Source organism: Ascaphus truei, unplaced genomic scaffold (assembly GCF_040206685.1).
Source record: "Ascaphus truei isolate aAscTru1 unplaced genomic scaffold, aAscTru1.hap1 HAP1_SCAFFOLD_740, whole genome shotgun sequence".
In the NCBI taxonomy this organism is placed as follows: domain Eukaryota; kingdom Metazoa; phylum Chordata; class Amphibia; order Anura; family Ascaphidae; genus Ascaphus; species Ascaphus truei.
In genome coordinates, this window is record NW_027457075.1 from 38,456 (window position 1) to 57,500 (window position 19,045).

The window sequence follows — 19,045 nt, forward strand, 5'->3', positions numbered from 1 at the left end:
CATTGATTGTCGGATCCGGTTGGGGTCGAGTGAGGGGGTTCCTAGGATCTAGGGCCAAAAAGAATTTTATTCCGGGATGCCCTAGAACCTAAGTTTCCCACGCCAATTGTACCTGAACTTGACTGGGGATTGATCAAAGCACTTTTCAAGATAACGTTTCCGCTTTTGCGGTCTGCGGTTTGGATGGCTGCCAACCCGTTCCTGGAGGTCTGAGTCGAGGAATCCCCATTGAAATGTATGGCTCCATTGACTTTCAATGGGGAACCGCCGCTCCTCCTCTCGGGCGCCACCTGCAGGTCTTCTACGATATCAGGCCCAAATCGCCGGAATCCCCATAGGATTACATGGAGCTGCAATGGCGACCTATGGAGAGACTGCAAAATGGAGCCTGCAAAGGCGAGAAAAAAGGAACAAAGGGCTATAATCACTAAACTAACATTAACCCTTTCCCTCCCGTCTGGATCCCAGTGTAAGTGTTGGTGCAGACACTGGAATGGGGAAAATACATATTCACAGGGGGATACACATTTGGTGCTGAAGCAGGGGCATAAAAACAGTACTGGACCTCAGCCCAGTTAACCTCTCGCCTCCCAGGTGAGGGCAGGGGGTGGCCAAATGGGGTGTAACCCCTTTAATACCGGGCCAAACCCCCTCTCCCACGACAATGATAAGGACAGGTTTGCAGGGTACCTTATTCATTGGCAGCGCCTCTGGTCAGCGAGGATCCTGTGGCAGTAGGATGGTCCATGCTGACACCTTTCTATGTCCCCAGACAGTGATTCACACGCATATGGTTCCACGGTATTTATTGCATTGGTCAGATCTAACAGCAGTTCCATTATTTCCTCTGCTTCCCTGCAGAAATATTGGTAAGGATTGCGGCCTTCCATGCTGTATGATGCTCTTCCTGCATCCCCTTATTGGATCAGTGTAGCTGTTGTTCACTCCACAGGGGGTGGAAAGAGACACACCTACTTTAAGGAGAGTACCAGTCTATATACCATGGGGTTGGGCTTGTAACCCTGCCGCATAACAGGGCAGGTCTGATACTGACAGGTGTCACATCTGCATATGTCACCCAGCCAGTACACTCTCCCAGGCTGAAACTCTGGTTGTTGCTAGGCCCGCCCTTGGATACACTACTGCATCCAAGGCTGCAATAGCAACTAGGCCTACAGATGAATTAACTCTTCCAGTGCCTGTCCCTAGCAGGACTTATACTGTTAGGGACCAGAGGATAAAAGGTAGCGGCCGGAGGCTACGAGATTTATATATATAGAAGAAAGTGCGGGTATAATATGGAAGTGATCCACCCCACAGATTCATAGTCACTAAGTCTGGTGGATAGGAAATCCATACCGGACTTTACAATGGGTCTGGTTTCCCTCACCTGCTCTCCTAATTGAGGAACAGGAATAAATTGCAGATAGTTTGGCTCCTTCATTCTCTCTTAGAGCCTGGAGGCTGGGAGGACGCTGCTCCCCAGGATCCAGTTTGGGGTAGACGGCCCCCTCATGTGTTGCAGCACCTGAGGATCTATTGGGACGCTGTCCCCATCTGACAGTTAAGAATTCAATGTTATATCTGTGTGTTTATTTAAAGTTGGTAACTGGCTTACCCAGCCAACATTGCAGAGAGGGATATGCATGTGAGAGACTCCTGACAGGAGTAGGTGTTATTTTTATGATTTCTTTTGGTTCTTAAAGTGACGGTGTTTGAAATGTTTATTGTCACTAATGGAGAAATAAACCGCTGAAGGTTGAGGGCTGAGTGCCCCTTGTGTGTATACACATGTTTGTCCTCCTTTTCTATAAATGAAACCCTAGAAGACTGTGTCGTGAAGAGCCAGGGCAAGCGGCAGTGCTACACAAAGGGAGCCGTTCGTCACTATATATATATATGTGTGTGTGTGTGTGTGTGTGTGTGTGTGTGTGTGTGTGTGTAATTTCTGAGTGTACAATGTGTGTACAACATGCATGTACTCTATCACATTTTTATTGTGAATGTGTGTGAGTAACACGTTTGTAATGTGTGTATAGCGTTTGTAATGTGCATGTGTGTATGTCACGTGTGTAGTGTGTGAGTAACACGTATGTAATGTGTGTGTTCTTCTCCCTGCAGTACATTATCTCAGGATCGCTGTCGGTCGCTGCTGAAAATAACCAGTCCCGCTGCCTGGTGAGTTCTCTGCACAAAGCTCTGATCCTGAAAGTTCTGTGTTACAATCTTCAACCTGCAGGTCTCTGTGTGTCATAGGGACCTGCAGAGCATCGCTCTATTAACCCTTAGTATATAGTTCTGAAGAGCATCACTATTAACCCGTACTATATAGTAAAACAAAAAGAACGATTCCTGCGCTCCTACCAATTAGGCTAAAATAAAATAGTGATCTCATGAATAAGGGTTATTTAGTTAAACCCTTTGGCCAAGGCGTTATAAGCCTGCAAGCCACGTCAAGGCATAACCATATTTTGCAGGTACCTACACTGAATATATGTAATTATTGTCCCATGGACTAATGAAAAATGTGAGAAAGCCCTGCAGGGGTTAAATAAAGCATATGTGTTTGTGAGTAGTGCAATTTAAAGCTGCCCAAAGCCAGTTTCATAGTTACCTTACTATAGAGGCAAACTGGGTGAACAAATTCCTTGGTGTGAATATAATAAAACTTACACATATTTCTTTCCATACAGCCTTATACATTCACCTGCTCTTAAATAGAGGGTGATGTGCAGACTGACACTGGGGTGTATTATACCTGCACTCATTGAAAATAGGGGCTCTGTAACTGCTATGTAACTATGTACAGCAGATTAGCCAATAAACCTACCCCTATGACGTTTCAGTGACACTATATTAAAATGCCCTTATGGAGTATGCAGCAAGGAAAAGGTTTGGCCTACTATATAGTCCCGCAGAGCATCACTCGATTTGCCCCTACTATATAATCCTGCAGAGCATCGCTCTATTAACCTCTACTATATAGTCCTGCAGAGCATTGCTCTATCAACCCCTTCCTTAGACGTCCTGCAGAGCGTTTCTCCGCTGATCTTTCCCCGCTTCTCTCCTCTCTGTGCAGGTTAGAGGAAGCCTGGCCATGAATATTATCAGCTCCGTCGTATCTGCAATTGCGATTATTGTCTTCTGCGTCGATATTCCAGTTTCTAGTTTTTATTACTGCGATTCCTCCTTATATGCGTGCTACATGTTAAAGGTAAGTGTCACATCTAACACGCTCCCTAAATTGCGACACGCTCCCTAAATTGCGACACGCTCCCTAAATTGCGACACGCTCCCTAAATTGCGACACGCTCCCTAAATTGCGACACGCTCCCTAAATTGCGACACACTCCCTAAATTGCGACACGCCCCCTAAATTGCAACACGCCCCCTAAATTGCGACACACTCCCTAAATTGCGACACGCTCCCTAAATTGCGACACGCCCCCTAAATTGCGTCACGCCCCCTAAATTGCGACACGTCCCCTAAATTGCGACACGCCCCCTAAATTGTGACACGCCCTCTAAATTGCGACACACTCCCTAAATGGCGACATGCCCCCTAATGTGCGACACGCCCCCTAATGTGAGACACGCCCCCTATCTAATGTGTGACACAGAGCAGGGAGGGGAGACACGGATGTGGGAGGGGAGACACGGACGGAGACATGGAGCAGTGAGGGGAGACAGAGCAGGGAGGGGAGACGTGGAAGGAGACACAGAGCAGGGAGTGGAGACACGGAGCTGGGAGGGGAGACAAGGAGCAATTAGGCTGCGATTATACCCCAAAACGCCTATGTGTCTCCCGTAGCGACACCTTGCAGCGCAAAAACAAGTGTTAGGCTTCGGACATGGTGCAGGGAGCGGCGCTGACCCGTGCTGAGGCGCGCGCATGCTTATCAGTGAACCCCTGCAGCCGCAATGAGAGCGGCTTTAGCAGGGGCTTCCGCACGCTTGCGGAAGCGTGTGTCTTACCAAATCTTTCGTTTCGGCGCTCACGGGAGCGCAGGGCCGGGCACGTGAGCGGTTCGCCCAATGATGGCGAACTAGCTCCGTGACGTCACTGGCCCACCCCGCAGACACGCCCACGGACGGCGCACGCTCTAAGGCCAGGGAAAGCACCGCTTTCCCTCAGCCTCAGCGCGCCTCCGCACGGCTTCAGTGTCTATGGGCTCAGCCTTATACTGTAGATACCTGAAAACTGCTTATACCAAATTCACCTGTCTCCCCGCTCGCTGCTGCAAAGCAGAAGACAGTTCAGGAGATGTGCAAATTTGTTTTCAATCAGCAACAGCCACGTCACATGACACAGCCGACCAATCAAAGTGAAGTTCAGTGCACCAACCATGTTCCTCAAAAATCTAACCAATGAAAAATCTGAGCATGTCTCCCCTGCAGTCGCTTGCTAAATCTCTTGTGTATTCTGGACCCGGGCTCACTTGTGGCGGGTGAGGAGATCCATGTAGCTTAACTTGTCCCCTTTTTAAAACACACAAAGTCCTTCTACTTTAACTTTATTGCGTGGGGTTGGCAGAAATATAAAAGCACTTCATGTAGTTTGTGGTAGGAAATGTCTCTTGTGAGGAGAAGAATCCTATTGACAGGTGTCAGGGGAAATGCTTCTCTGAGGGGAAGGTAAAAAGGAATCCCTTTCTAGCGGAGCTGTGGAAGAGGTGTCTACTCACTGTGTCTGCTGATGAAAAAATAACTCACACTTTCCTTTCCAGATAGGAACAAGCCAAGGGGCATAACAATATACAGAGAAGGGCAGGGGGAGAGGGCTCAGCTAATCTCAACTATGAGCATTGGGAGGTTGCCAGGGCAACTGACTAATGACACGTGGAAAAAGTAATATTGTAACATTTATGTTGCAATATACACAGGAGCCCTGGCTGCTTGGAACACGGAAAACATGCAACGTTCCCTGGGGAGAGCTGGCAGTGTGAGGGCAGAAAAAATATACAGAAAATATACAATCCTCTTCCAGGACATTGTGCGTGTGCGCATGTAGCTCTGCAGCGTCGCTGCGTATGAAGCTGCAGGAGAGCGCTGCTGCACTGTTGGTATAATCACAGCCTGAGTGAGCCACGGCGCAGTGAGGGAGAGACACGGTGCAGGGATGGGAGACACGGAGCAGAGAGGGGAGACACGAAGAAGGGAGGGAGAGATACGGTGCAGGGAGGGGAGACACGTGCAGGGAGGGGAGACACGGAGCAATTAGGGAGACATGGAGCAGGGAGGGGAGATATGGAGCAGGGAGGGGAGACACGGAGCAATTAGGGAGACATGGAGCAGGGAGGGGAGACACGGAGCAGGGAGGGGAGACACGAAGAAGGGAGGGAGAGACACGGTGCAGGGAGGGGAGACACGGTGCAGGGAGGGGAAACATGGAGCAATTAGGGAGACATGGAGCAGGGAGGGGAGACACGGAGCAGGGAGGGGAGACACAGAGCAGGGAGGGGAGACACGGAGCATTAGGGGGACATGGAGCAGGGAGGGGAGATACGGAGCAATTAGGGAGACAAGGAGCAGGGACGGGAGACATGGAGCAGAGAGGGGAGACATGGAGCAGAGAGGGGAGACATGGAGCAGAGAGTGGAGACACGGAGCAGGGAGGGGAGACACGGAGCGGGGAGGGGAGACATGGAGCAGAGAGGGAAAACATGGAGCAGAGAGGTGAGACATGGAGCAGGGAGGGGAGAAATGGAGCAGGGAGGGGAGACATAGAGCAGGGAGGGAGACACGGAGCAGGGAGGGGAGACATGGAGCAGGGAGGGGAGACACGGAGCAGGAAGGGGAGACACGAAGAAGGGAGGGAGAGACACGGTGCAGGGAGGGGAGACACGGTGCAGGGAGGGGAAACATGGAGCAATTAGGGAGACATGGAGCAGGGAGGGGAGACATGGAGCAGGGAGGGGAGACACGGAGCAATTAGGGGGACATGGAGCAGGGAGGGGAGATACGGAGCAGGGAGGGGAGACACGGAGCAATTAGGGAGACACGGAGCAGGGAGACACGGAGCAGGGAGGGGAGACATGGAGCAGAGAGGGGAGACATGGAGCAGAGAGGGGAGACACGGAGCAGGGAGGGGAGACACGGAGCGGGGAGGGGAGACATGGAGCAGAGAGGGGAAACATGGAGCAGAGAGGTGAGACATGGAGCAGGGAGGGGAGAAATGGAGCAGGGAGGGGAGAAATGGAGCAGGGAGGGGAGACATGGAGCAGAGAGGGGAGACACGGAGCAGCGAGGGGAGACACAGAGCAGGGAGGGTAGACACAGAGCAGGGAGGGAGACATGGAGCAGGGAGGGGAGACACGGAGCAGGGAGGGGAGACACGGAGCAGGGAGGGGAGACACGGGGCAGGGAGGGGAGACACGGAGCAGGGAGGGAGACATGGAGCAGGGAGGGGAGACATGGAGCAGGGAGGGGAGACACTGATCACAGGGAGGGGAGACACTGATCACAGGAAGGGGAGGCAGGGAGGAGAGACACGGAGCAGGGAGGGGAGACACGGAGCAGGGAGGGGATACACGGCGACCCCCAAGGGGTCATGACCCACAGTTTGTGCACCACAGGACTAAGCGATACACATAAATACTAACGCACACAGTGTCCGCTTACACACAGATACATTTGTATAAACCCCTAGAAGTGAATACACACAATACACTTAGTTACAGAATGATGGATACTGTGTTGTGCTGTAGTTGTGACGTTGTGGTTGTGTTATGTTCCCAGAATGTCTATGTGACCGCGATCACCTTCCTGATAATTGCCTCCGTCCTGCAGTTCTGCGTGTCCGTTTCTCTCTCTATCTTCGGATGCCGCTCCCTGACTGACCAATCTGTCACCCGTCCCCAGGTAAGAGGCAGGTGGGCACTGCGGGAGGAGGGTTTCCCCCTGCCTATGTCAGTGCCTGAGTACAGGGTCACATGATGTCATCTGTGTATTGTGTGCTGTCTCCTTTTGTCCAGTTAATGTTGGAATTTCTCTCCTTCCAAAAAAACACAAAACACGAGATCAGCGCACATTCGCAATAACTGAAACCACAATGTCACAAAAGTGGCTGACCAGGCAACTTGGAATCACAATTTCCAGGCAGGTTAATAAACATTAGTTTATTTCTCTGGAGCCAACGATAAGCAGCACACACAGGAACGCAGCAATAACCACACAAAACGGCCATGCGCTGAACTCCGAGCTCCACCCCGCCGGGTGCTGCCAACGATGGACTCCGAGCTCGCTGGGTGCCGGGTGCTGCCAACGATGGACTCCTAGCTCGCTTGGTGCTGCCATCTCTGGACTCCTAGCTCGCTGGGTGCTAGTCGCTGCCAATGCTGGGCTACTTGTTTGCTGGGTACCGGCACTGCCAACGCTGGACTCTTAGCTCACTGGGTTCCGGGCCCTGCCAACGCTGAACTCCTAGCTTGCTGGGTGTCGGGCTTTGCCAACGCTGGACTCCTAGTTCGCTGGGTTTTGGGTGCTGCCAACGCTGTACTCCTAACTGAATGCTGCCAGTGCTGGACTTCAAGCTTGCTGGGTGCTGGGCGCTGCCAACACTGGACTCCTAATATGCTGGGCTCTGCCAAGAATGAACTCTTGGCTCAGTGGGTGCCAGGTGCTGCCAAAGCTGTACTCCTAGCTCGCTGGGTGCCAATGCCAGCTTAACCTGGATGTCACCTCAAAAAATCTATGAACGATGGCCATTTCCCCAGTTATAAAAGGGGACCGCTCCGGGACTTTACATGCTAAAGTTAGTCTCTCGAAACAGAGACCAACCTGAAACACCTGGATACAGAGCGGCCAACAGAATGGTTGGGGCCCAAGACAAACGTGAAGAATGGGGCCCCTGCAACTGTTACCACATAACCACATTCGGTCAACTTTGCCCCTCATGTCTCTGTGTGCCCCCCTCGTGTCTTTCTCTCTCACACCATTTCTCATTCCATCTTTTCCCCACCTGTGTAAGTAGAAATCCGCAGTGCCTTGTCTCTCCTCTTCCCACCAAGCATCTCTCTCTCCTACCCTCCACCCAGAATGTCTCTCTCTCCTCTCCCCACAGCATGTCTATTTCTCTCCTCTCCACCCATCAGATCTCTCTTGTCTCCTCCCTCATGTCTCTCTTTTCTCCCCCTCATGTCTTTCTCTTTTCTCCTCCTCATTTCTCTCTTTTCTCCCCCTCATGTTTCTCTCTTTTCTCACCCTCATGTCTGTCTCTCTTTTCTCCCCTTCATATCATTCTCTTTTCTCATCCTCATGTCTCTCTCTCTCTTTTCTCTTCCTCATTTCTCTCTCTCTCGTTTCTCTCTCGTTTCTCTCTCGTTTCTCACTCTCTTTTCTCTCTCTTTTCTCTCTCTCTCTCTTTCTCTCTCTTTTCTCTCTTTCTCTTTTCTCTCTCTCTCTCTTTTCTCTCTCTCTCTTTTCTCTCTCTCTCTTTTTTCTCTCTCTCTTTTCTCTGTCTCTCTTCTCTCTCTCTCTCTCTCTCTCTCTCTCTCTCTCTCTCTCTCTCTCTCTCTCTCTCTCTCTCTCTCTCTCCCTATCTATCTTTTCTCTCTCTCTCTCTCTTTTCTCTCTCTCTTTCTCTCTTTTTTCCTCTTTCACTTTTTTTTCTCTATTTCTCTTTTTTTTCTCTCTTTCTTTTTTCTCTCTCTTTCTCTTTTTTCTCTCTCTCTTTCTCTTTTTTCTCTCTCTTTCTTTCTCTTTTCTTTCTCTCTCTCTTTCTCTTTTTTCTCTCTCTCTTTCAAATCAATCAAACCAAATCAGCTTTATTGGCATGACGAAAGAACATTTCAGTATTGCCAAAGCGTGAATAATAGGGGGTGGGGACAATAATTACACGAATACTAGGGGGTAGGGTATAATGATTGCAGGGTATATGGGTAACAGTTTCGCACAGGGGTGTGGGGGTTAGTAGACGTCTCTCAGCTTGTGGCAGGTGCTGATATAGTGTGCAGCCAGTTCTGTGGGGGTTTCATCTTCTCCCAGGAGGATCGCTATTTTTTGGTTCTCCTCTATATTATTGAAGTTCTGGATAACAGCAGTGAGTTTCTCTAGATGGGCACTCCTCACTTCAGAGTATTGTGTGCAATGCAACAGGAAGTGCGTTTCATCTTCTACCTCTCCTAGCTCACATCTTTCTCTCTTTCTCTCTTTCTCTCTCTCCCTATTGGCCCTTTGCATAGCACATGGCTCACACGGTGGTTAGCCCAGACTCATTGTATACCTGGTACTGAACCATTGTAACTATCCCAGGCCCACAATGCGTCCCACAGATAAACCCAACACCATGTGACACACAGAGACAGAGCCATAACCACAGGTTATACGTTACCAGAGGTGTCCAAAGCTCGAAGAAACGGCGTAACACAATAGTGAAATATGCAATGATGTTGCTTGTATATGGGATAATAGATTCAGCGTACAGGGAGTCCTCGCTTATCTGCCGGAATACGTCCCACAAACCGCCATCGGTTAATGGACCATCGGATTATGGGTCCATGTTAAGCCATGGTGGTGAGCGTCGGATAATGCGTCCTGCCGCATCCTGACTGTGTGCCTCACTCTGGTACTACAGGGCAGTGTCCCTATCTATAGGCCTGTCCCTAAAGCAACCACAAGCTGAGGGGAGTGGGGACCTAACTGTGGTCTATGGGGGTCTCTGGCATACTGCAGTGGGTCACTGACTCCCTCCACACACACACATCCTACACTTCTGCTGTCCCAGCTACAACTGACTCAAACTGCCTTAACTACAATTCAGCTACTTGCTAGTTCGCGCCATTTGACTTCTGCCCTAGAGGCTCATGGGACATGTAGTCCCTGCAGAGCCTTTACCTTGCGCGACATTCTACACATGCGCAACATTTGTAATGGCCGCCGCACTAGAGGAAATGGGGGCGCCCCGAGCAACTGCTCCCGTTGGAGACCCGGCGAGGCGCTCGCCACTCCGGCAGCCCCCAGCACCCGCGCTACCTGCAACGCTCCCACTCGCAGCGGAGACGAGCGGAGGTGAGGGGGACTAAGGGAAGCCCAAGGGGAACCTGGGCCACAATGGGAACCTGGGCCCAAGGGGAACCTGGGCCACAAGGGGAACCTGGGCCACAAGGGGAACCTGGGCCACATTAGGATCATGGGAGGTTTAAGGTATTCATTTTATCCAGAAGGTACTTTCCAAAATACACACCCACCTGCTGTCACACTGTTATATTGTGTTACATTGTGTCATACAGAGCTCCAGGGTGTTACTTTGTGTTAGAAAACGCAAGGGATGAGGGAGTGTGTACTAGATTTGACCAATGGTGTTCTGCAGCAGCTTCAGATGATGAACTGCCTGGTAACCAAGCTAGAGCTGGTGGGGAAGAAAAACGGGAAGGAGACAAGATAGGGTTAACTTGCTTCGGCAGGAGACGCTCCTGACGAAGCAAGTTAACCCTATCTTGCGAAACGCGTTGAGTGTAAGAGGAGGAGGAGGCAATCCGTTCCCGGTTGATCGTGACGCCAGACGCCAACTCCAGTCAAGCTGCACGGGAACCCCAGCGGCCGCTTGTGGGGACCGTCAGAGACTGCCAGAGACGGAGGAGACGCACACCGGACAGCATTGGCTGTAAAGATACCCTTATGTGCCCTGAGTAGCAGTACAGAGTGTGAGTACGCCCTCAGAGGGGCTTTTTTATGTGTCATTTATTAAAGGTGTTTTATATTACTACACCATCAGCCCCTTCTTTGTCTCCTTCCCCCCCCCTGTTCCCGTTTTTCTTCCCCACCAGCTCTAGCTTGGCTACCAGGCAGTTCATCATCTGAAGCTGCTGCAGAACACCATTGGTCAAATCTAGGACACACTCCCTCATCCCTTGCCTTTTCTGTTCTCTAGAGGATTGTGGCTTTTTCCTCTTAAGGTTGAGTGGTCCTTTGATTATATATATTTTACTGTTGTTACCTTATTTATATTGCATATTTTCCCTTTCCTGCATTTGCTTGTTATATTTTTTCACCCCTGGGTGGCGCTGTGGCACTGTATTAAGGAAGCGCCGGGCAGTTTATTTCTGTTTCCTGTTACTTTGTGTTACACTGTGCTCCATGATGTTACACTGTGTTACATTGTGTTACCTTGTGGCATTGTCTCTCCTGCAGGTGGCTGCGTGCTCCATGATGTTACACTGTGTTACATTGTGTTACCTTGTGGCATTGTCTCCCCTGCAGGTGGCTGCGTGCTCCATGATGTTACACTGTGTTACATTGTGTTACCTTGTGGCATTGTCTACCCTGCAAGTGGCTGCGTACTCCATGATGTTACACTGTGTTACATTGTGTTACCTTGTGGCATTGTCTCCCCTGCAGGTGGCTGCGTACTCCATGATGTTACACTGTGTTACATTGTGTTACCTTGTGGCATTGTCTCCCCTGCAGGTGGCTGCGTACTCCATGATGTTACACTGTGTTACATTGTGTTACCTTGTGGCATTGTCTCCCCTGCAGGTGGCTGCGTGCTCCATGATGTTACACTATGTTATATTACTTTATGCCATACTGTGTTGCATTGTGTCACACCGTTATCCATGATGTGATACTGTGTTGTATTGTGTCATGCTGCACTCTATAATGTTAAATTGTGTTACATTGTATTACTTTGTCATACTGTGTCACATTGTGTCATTGTCTTCCCTACAGATGTTTGTGATGCAGAACGATCAATGGAACCCACTTGTCCAATCCGATCTCCCCCCCAATGAAAACCCCAGCGATGTCTCTGTGCTCCTCAAAACGAACACCTCCATACTCTAGATGCGCTCCTCAGCATCTCACTGACACCGCGTCTCCTTACCTTACTGCACCTGCGGCTTCCTGATACTGAGTACTGTAACTCAACCCTCCGGACACCAGCCCAAGTTCCAGCATCTCACTGACACCGCGTCTCCTTACCTTACTGCGCCTGCTGCTTCCTGATACTGAGTACTGTAACTCAACCCTCCGGACACCAGCCCAAGTTCCAGCATCTCACTGACACCGCGTCTCCTTACCTTACTGCGCCTGCTGCTTCCTGATACTGAGTACTGTAACTCAACCCTCCGGACACCAGCCCAAGTTCCAGCATCTCACTGACACCGCGACTCCTTACCTTACTGCGCCTGCGGCTTCCTGATACTGAGTACTGTAACTCAACCCTCCGGACACCAGCCCAAGTTCCAGCATCTCACTGACACCGCGTCTCCTTACCTTACTGCGCCTGCTGCTTCCTGATACTGAGTACTGTAACTCAACCCTCCGGACACCAGCCCAAGTTCCAGCATCTCACTGACACCGCGTCTCCTTACCTTACTGCGCCTGCGGCTTCCTGATACTGAGTACTGTAACTCAACCCTCCGGACACCAGCCCAAGTTCCAGCATCTCACTGACACCGCGTCTCCTTACCTTACTGCGCCTGCTGATTCCTGATACTGAGTACTGTAACTCAACCCTCCGGACACCAGCCCAAGTTCCAGCATCTCACTGACACCGCGTCTCCATACCTTACTGCGCCTGCGGCTTCCTGATACTGAGTACTGTAACTCAACCCTCCGGACACCAGCCCAAGTTCCAGCATCTCACTGACACAGCATCTCCTTACCTTACTGCGCCTGCGGCTTCCTGATACTGAGTACTGTAACTCAACCCTCCGGACACCAGCCCAAGTTCCAGCATCTCACTGACACCGCGTCTCCATACCTTACTGCGCCTGCGGCTTCCTGATACTGAGTACTGTAACTCAACCCTCCCTACACCAGCCCAAGTTCCAGCATCTCACTGACACCGCGTCTCCTTACCTTACTGCGCCTGCGGCTTCCTGATACTGAGTACTGTAACTCAACCCTCCGGACACCAGCCCAAGTTCCAGCATCTCACTGACACCGCGTCTCCTTACCTTACTGCGCCTGCTGCTTCCTGATACTGAGTACTGTAACTCAACCCTCCGGACACCAGCCCAAGTTCCAGCATCTCACTGACACCGCGTCTCCTTACCTTACTGCGCCTACTGCTTCCTGATACTGAGTACTGTAACTCAACCCTCCGGACACCAGCCCAAGTTCCAGCATCTCACTGACACCGCGACTCCTTACCTTACTGCGCCTGCGGCTTCCTGATACTGAGTACTGTAACTCAACCCTCCGGACACCAGCCCAAGTTCCAGCATCTCACTGACACCGCGTCTCCTTACCTTACTGCGCCTGCTGCTTCCTGATACTGAGTACTGTAACTCAACCCTCCGGACACCAGCCCAAGTTCCAGCATCTCACTGACACCGCGTCTCCTTACCTTACTGCGCCTGCGGCTTCCTGATACTGAGTACTGTAACTCAACCCTCCGGACACCAGCCCAAGTTCCAGCATCTCACTGACACCGCGTCTCCTTACCTTACTGCGCCTGCTGATTCCTGATACTGAGTACTGTAACTCAACCCTCCGGACACCAGCCCAAGTTCCAGCATCTCACTGACACCGCGTCTCCATACCTTACTGCGCCTGCGGCTTCCTGATACTGAGTACTGTAACTCAACCCTCCGGACACCAGCCCAAGTTCCAGCATCTCACTGACACAGCATCTCCTTACCTTACTGCGCCTGCGGCTTCCTGATACTGAGTACTGTAACTCAACCCTCCGGACACCAGCCCAAGTTCCAGCATCTCACTGACACCGCGTCTCCATACCTTACTGCGCCTGCGGCTTCCTGATACTGAGTACTGTAACTCAACCCTCCCTACACCAGCCCAAGTTCCAGCATCTCACTGACACCGCGTCTCCTTACCTTACTGCGCCTGCGGCTTCCTGATACTGAGTACTGTAACTCAACCCTCCGGACACCAGCCCAAGTTCCAGCATCTCACTGACACCGCGTCTCCTTACCTTACTGCACCTGCTGCTTCCTGATACTGAGTACTGTAACTCAACCCTCCGGACACCAGCCCAAGTTCCAGCATCTCACTGACACCGCGTCTCCTTACCTTACTGCGCCTGCTGCTTCCTGATACTGAGTACTGTAACTCAACCCCCCGGACACCAGCCCAAGTTCCAGCATCTCACTGACACCGCGTCTCCTTACCTTACTGCGCCTGCTGCTTCCTGATACTGAGTACTGTAACTCAACCCTCCGGACACCAGCCCAAGTTCCAGCATCTCACTGACACCGCGTCTCCTTACCTTACTGCGCCTGCTGCTTCCTGATACTGAGTACTGTAACTCAACCCTCCGGACACCAGCCCAAGTTCCAGCATCTCACTGACACCGCGTCTCCTTACCTTACTGCGCCTGCTGCTTCCTGATACTGAGTACTGTAACTCAACCCTCCGGACACCAGCCCAAGTTCCAGCATCTCACTGACACCGCGTCTCCTTACCTTACTGCGCCTGCGGCTTCCTGATACTGAGTACTGTAACTCAACCCTCCGGACACCAGCCCAAGTTCCAGCATCTCACTGACACCGCGTCTCCTTACCTTACTGCGCCTGCTGCTTCCTGATACTGAGTACTGTAACTCAACCCTCCGGACACCAGCCCAAGTTCCAGCATCTCACTGACACCGCGTCTCCTTACCTTACTGCGCCTGCTGATTCCTGATACTGAGTACTGTAACTCAACCCTCCGGACACCAGCCCAAGTTCCAGCATCTCACTGACACCGCGTCTCCATACCTTACTGCGCCTGCGGCTTCCTGATACTGAGTACTGTAACTCAACCCTCCGGACACCAGCCCAAGTTCCAGCATCTCACTGACACCGCATCTCCTTACCTTACTGCGCCTGCGGCTTCCTGATACTGAGTACTGTAACTCAACCCTCCGGACACCAGCCCAAGTTCCAGCATCTCACTGACACCGCGTCTCCATACCTTACTGCGCCTGCGGCTTCCTGATACTGAGTACTGTAACTCAACCCTCCCTACACCAGCCCAAGTTCCAGCATCTCACTGACACCGCGTCTCCTTACCTTACTGCGCCTGCGGCTTCCTGATACTGAGTACTGTAACTCAACCCTCCGTGCACCAGCCCAAGTTCCAGCATCTCACTGACACCGCGTCTCCTTACCTTACTGTGCCTGCTGCTTCCTGATACTGAGTACTGTAACTCAACCCTCCGGACACCAGCCCAAGTTCCAGCATCTCACTGACACCGCGTCTCCTTACCTTACTGCGCCTGCGGCTTCCTGATACTGAGTACTGTAACTCAACCCTCCGGACACCAGCCCAAGTTCCAGCATCTCACTGACACCGCGTCTCCTTACCTTACTGCGCCTGCTGCTTCCTGATACTGAGTACTGTAACTCAACCCTCCGGACACCAGCCCAAGTTCCAGCATCTCACTGACACCGCGTCTCCTTACCTTACTGCGCCTGCGGCTTCCTGATACTGAGTACTGTAACTCAACCCTCCGGACACCAGCCCAATTTCCAGCATCTCACTGACACCGCGTCTCCTTACCTTACTGCGCCTGCGGCTTCCTGATACTGAGTACTGTAACTCAACCCTCCGTACACCAGCCCAAGTTCCAGCATCTCACTGACACTGCGTCTCCTTACCTTACTGCGCCTGCTGCTTCCTGATACTGAGTACTGTAACTCAACCCTCCGGACACCAGCCCAAGTTCCAGCATCTCACTGACACCGCGTCTCCTTACCTTACTGCGCCTGCTGCTTCCTGATACTGAGTACTGTAACTCAACCCTCCGGACACCAGCCCAAGTTCCAGCACCACACTGACACCGCGTCTCCTTACCTTACTGCGCCTGCTGCTTCCTGATACTGAGTACTGTAACTCAACCCTCCGTACACCAGCCCAAGTTCCAGCATCTCACTGACACTGCGTCTCCTTACCTTACTGCGCCTGCTGCTTCCTGATACTGAGTACTGTAACTCAACCCTCCGGACACCAGCCCAAGTTCCAGCATCTCACTGACACCGCGTCTCCTTACCTTACTGCGCCTGCTGCTTCCTGATACTGAGTACTGTAACTCAACCCTCCGGACACCAGCCCAAGTTCCAGCATCACACTGACACCGCGTCTCCTTACTTTACTGCGCCTGCTGCTTCCTGATACTGAGTACTGTAACTCAACCCTCCGGACACCAGCCCAAGTTCCAGCATCTCACTGACACCGCGTCTCCTTACCTTACTGCGCCTGCGGCTTCCTGATACTGAGTACTGTAACTCAACCCTCCGGACACCAGCCCAAGTTCCAGCATCTCACTGATTTTCCGTTTAGATGCATATTTTGATTCATTTCCCCACATTTTCGGTTTAACCCTTTGCGGTCTGTGATTCTCTGCGATATGTCTCTGGCAGCACAGGGGTTAATTCCCACTACTTGCTGCACACTGGATCAGTATCTCCCAGGTACCCGAGTGTGTTAATGTGAGTGATGTTATCTGGTAATATCCAAGAGTTATAAAATCCTCTCGGAGACGCGAGCTTATTGTACAAAGAACGCCATATTCTTTACTATTAGAGGCGAACATAACCTCAAATAATTAGATATTTGTACAACCTGTAAGTATGTGTAACCTGACCAAAATCATAGTGTAGAAATGAATAAACCACCATGTCCCGTACAGTACGGCACATTTGTGAGCAGGTGACTTCAATATGTGACATGGGTTAATACACACAGCTAACCAGCTGATCCAATCTTTATTAGCGTACGGTCCCTCAAATGAATAATATCTCCCCTAAATCCATCACAATATCTTTACTTCGCTGTCACCACCGAAGAGTTATCAAAAATATAATTAGCAGCGTCTTTGGTCCCTATTTACTAAATAGAAGATGCCCTTATCGTAGGCTGAAAAAAAATCCAACCAACATTTTATTACAAGAGCTGAGAGGACTACGTGACATGGGGAAAATATTATATGTTTTGGATTCAAAAGAATGGAACTTTCCGTATTGCCCATATCCCATAGTACCTATCTTTCACCATCTCCCAAAGATCCACAAGTCACTCACAAGTTCCCCCGGGATGTCCCATCATGTCAAGAATTGGATCTTTGGGAGATGGGCTATCATGCTATATCGATGGTACCTTCAACCCCTGGTTCAATCGTTAACGTCTTATTTGAAAGACACCAATGATTTACTTTCGGAGATACAAGGGGTCAAATGGAAAACTAGTTACCGATGGGTCACCATGGATGTTACATCTTTATATACGGTTGTGACAGGGTGAATTCGGTATATCTGGGAGACCTTTGTATAGGTCTGCGGTACAGCAGTGACCGGGTTAATCACAGCTTTGAAAAGGCTGGGTTAATTCACCAGGTCCCAGCTGCCTCCTTTGGGACTTGAAGAACACAGACTCTAGACTTGTTCAGGGTTCTTCTTCCTGACGGTGCCAGAGAGAAACGCGCTGAGGCTCTGAGGGGAGGAAGCCTGAGGTCTGTTTCTATTGGAACTCCTGCTCTTCTGTAACATGGACGTGAGAAACTCCTTGCTGGGAAAAGGGAGAAGCCCTTGTCAAGGACTTATGTTTTTATTAACCCTTTATGCTGAAGAAAAGCTCAGTTATTTTTGTTCCCTGTTTTGTTTGCTGGCTGAAATAAAAATCCTATACTCAGAACACCTACGTGTCGGTGCATTGTCCCTGCAACGGTAATCTTAATATATAAAATCGAAATGTTAGTGCTATCTGCGGTGAATCTGATTGGTCCTCAGCTTCTGGCCAATCAGATTGGTGGGTCTGACGTCACCCAACTGCCACTGTCTTCCCCCTTGGCCACACACACACACACACACACACACACACACGCACACACGCACACACGCACACACGCACACACACACACACACACACCACCTCCCTCCCCGGCGCTCACTCACCTCCCCGACGCTCCAACTCACCTCCCTCCAATGCGCGCCGACTCCCCTCCCTCCCTGGTGCTCCAACTCACCTCCCTCCCCGGTGCTCCAAATCACCTCCCTCCCGGCGCTCCAACTCACCTCCCTCCCCGGCGCTCCAACTCACCTCCCTCCCCAGCGCTCCAACTCACCTCCCTCCCTGGCGCTCCAAGTCACCTCCCTCCCCGGCGCTCCAACTCACCTCCCTCCCCGGCACTCCAACTCACCTCCCTCCCTGGCGCTCCAACTCACCTCCCTCCCCGGTGCTCCAACTCACCTCCCTCCCCGACGCTCCAACTCACCTCCCTCCCCGGCGCTACAACTCAACTCCCTCCTCGGCGCTCCAACTCACCTCCCTCCCCGGCGCTCCAACTCACCTCCCTCCCCGGCGCTCCAACTCACCTCCCTCCCCGGCGCTCCAACTCACCTCCTTCCCCGGCGCTCCAACTCACCTCCCTCCCCGGCGCTCCAACTCACCTCCCTCCCCGGTGCTCCAACTCACTTCCCTCCTCGGCGCTCCAACTCACCTCCCTCCCCGGCGCTCCAACTCACCTCCCTCCCCGGCGCTCCAACTCACCTCCCTCCCCGGCGCTCCAACTCACCTCCCTCCCCGGCGCAGGAACAGGCAGTGGCCAGGCAGGCTGCAGCTGCCATGCGGCGCCGAGTGCCTAAGATGCCGGCGCCTGGAAGTACCCCCTTCCTCCCTCGCGGCGCCGAGTGCCTAAGATAGCGGGGGCCGGAAGTAGAGGTAGGTGTGTGTGTGTCGCTCTCCCACTTCCCCCCACCCCAGAGCATGCTCTCTATGGCTCAACATCCCCGAGGAGCAGGAGGAGGGGGAGGAATCCATGCTTTTGATGCCCCCCCTGCCTTTGACGCCCCCCCCTGCCTTTGACGCCCCCCCGCCTTTGATGCCCCCCCCTGCCTTTGACCCCCCCCTGCCTTTGACGCCCCCCCCACCTTTGACGCCCCCCTTCTTTAACCCCCCCCTGCCTTTGACGCCCCCCCTGCCTTTGACCCCCCCTGCCTTTGACCCCCCCTGCCTTTGATGCCCCCCCCTGCCTTTGACGCCCCCCTGCCTTTGATGCCCCCCCTGCCTTTGACGCCCCCCCTGCCTTTGACGCCCCCCCTGCCTTTGACGCCCCCCCTGCCTTTGACGCCCCCCCTGCCTTTGATGCCCCCCCTGCCTTTGA

The 19,045-nt window shown here is 52.0% G+C and overlaps 1 protein-coding gene across 1 annotated transcript; it reads left to right on the forward strand.

Moving 5' to 3' along the window:
• Positions 1 to 2,082: 2,082 nt before the first annotated feature.
• LOC142486105 (membrane-spanning 4-domains subfamily A member 4A-like) lies at positions 2,083 to 14,632 on the forward strand. The gene is made up of 4 exons (XM_075584778.1): positions 2,083 to 2,178; positions 3,080 to 3,214; positions 6,739 to 6,861; positions 11,668 to 14,632. Exons 1-4 carry the CDS (start codon positions 2,098 to 2,100, stop codon positions 11,779 to 11,781), a joined length of 453 nt encoding a protein of 150 aa, XP_075440893.1. The 5' UTR covers positions 2,083 to 2,097; the 3' UTR covers positions 11,782 to 14,632.
• Positions 14,633 to 19,045: the final 4,413 nt, after the last annotated feature.

Bases quoted from the DNA above. Each gene is read 5' to 3' on its own strand.
- LOC142486105 (XM_075584778.1), top strand. From the start codon at position 2,098: ATGTGTGTGTTCTTCTCCCTGCAGTACATTATCTCAGGATCGCTGTCG. The intron at 2,179-3,079 runs GTGAGTTCTCTG...CTCTCTGTGCAG, and splicing joins ATAACCAGTCCCGCTGCCTG to GTTAGAGGAAGCCTGGCCAT. The intron at 3,215-6,738 runs GTAAGTGTCACA...TTATGTTCCCAG, and splicing joins ATGCGTGCTACATGTTAAAG to AATGTCTATGTGACCGCGAT.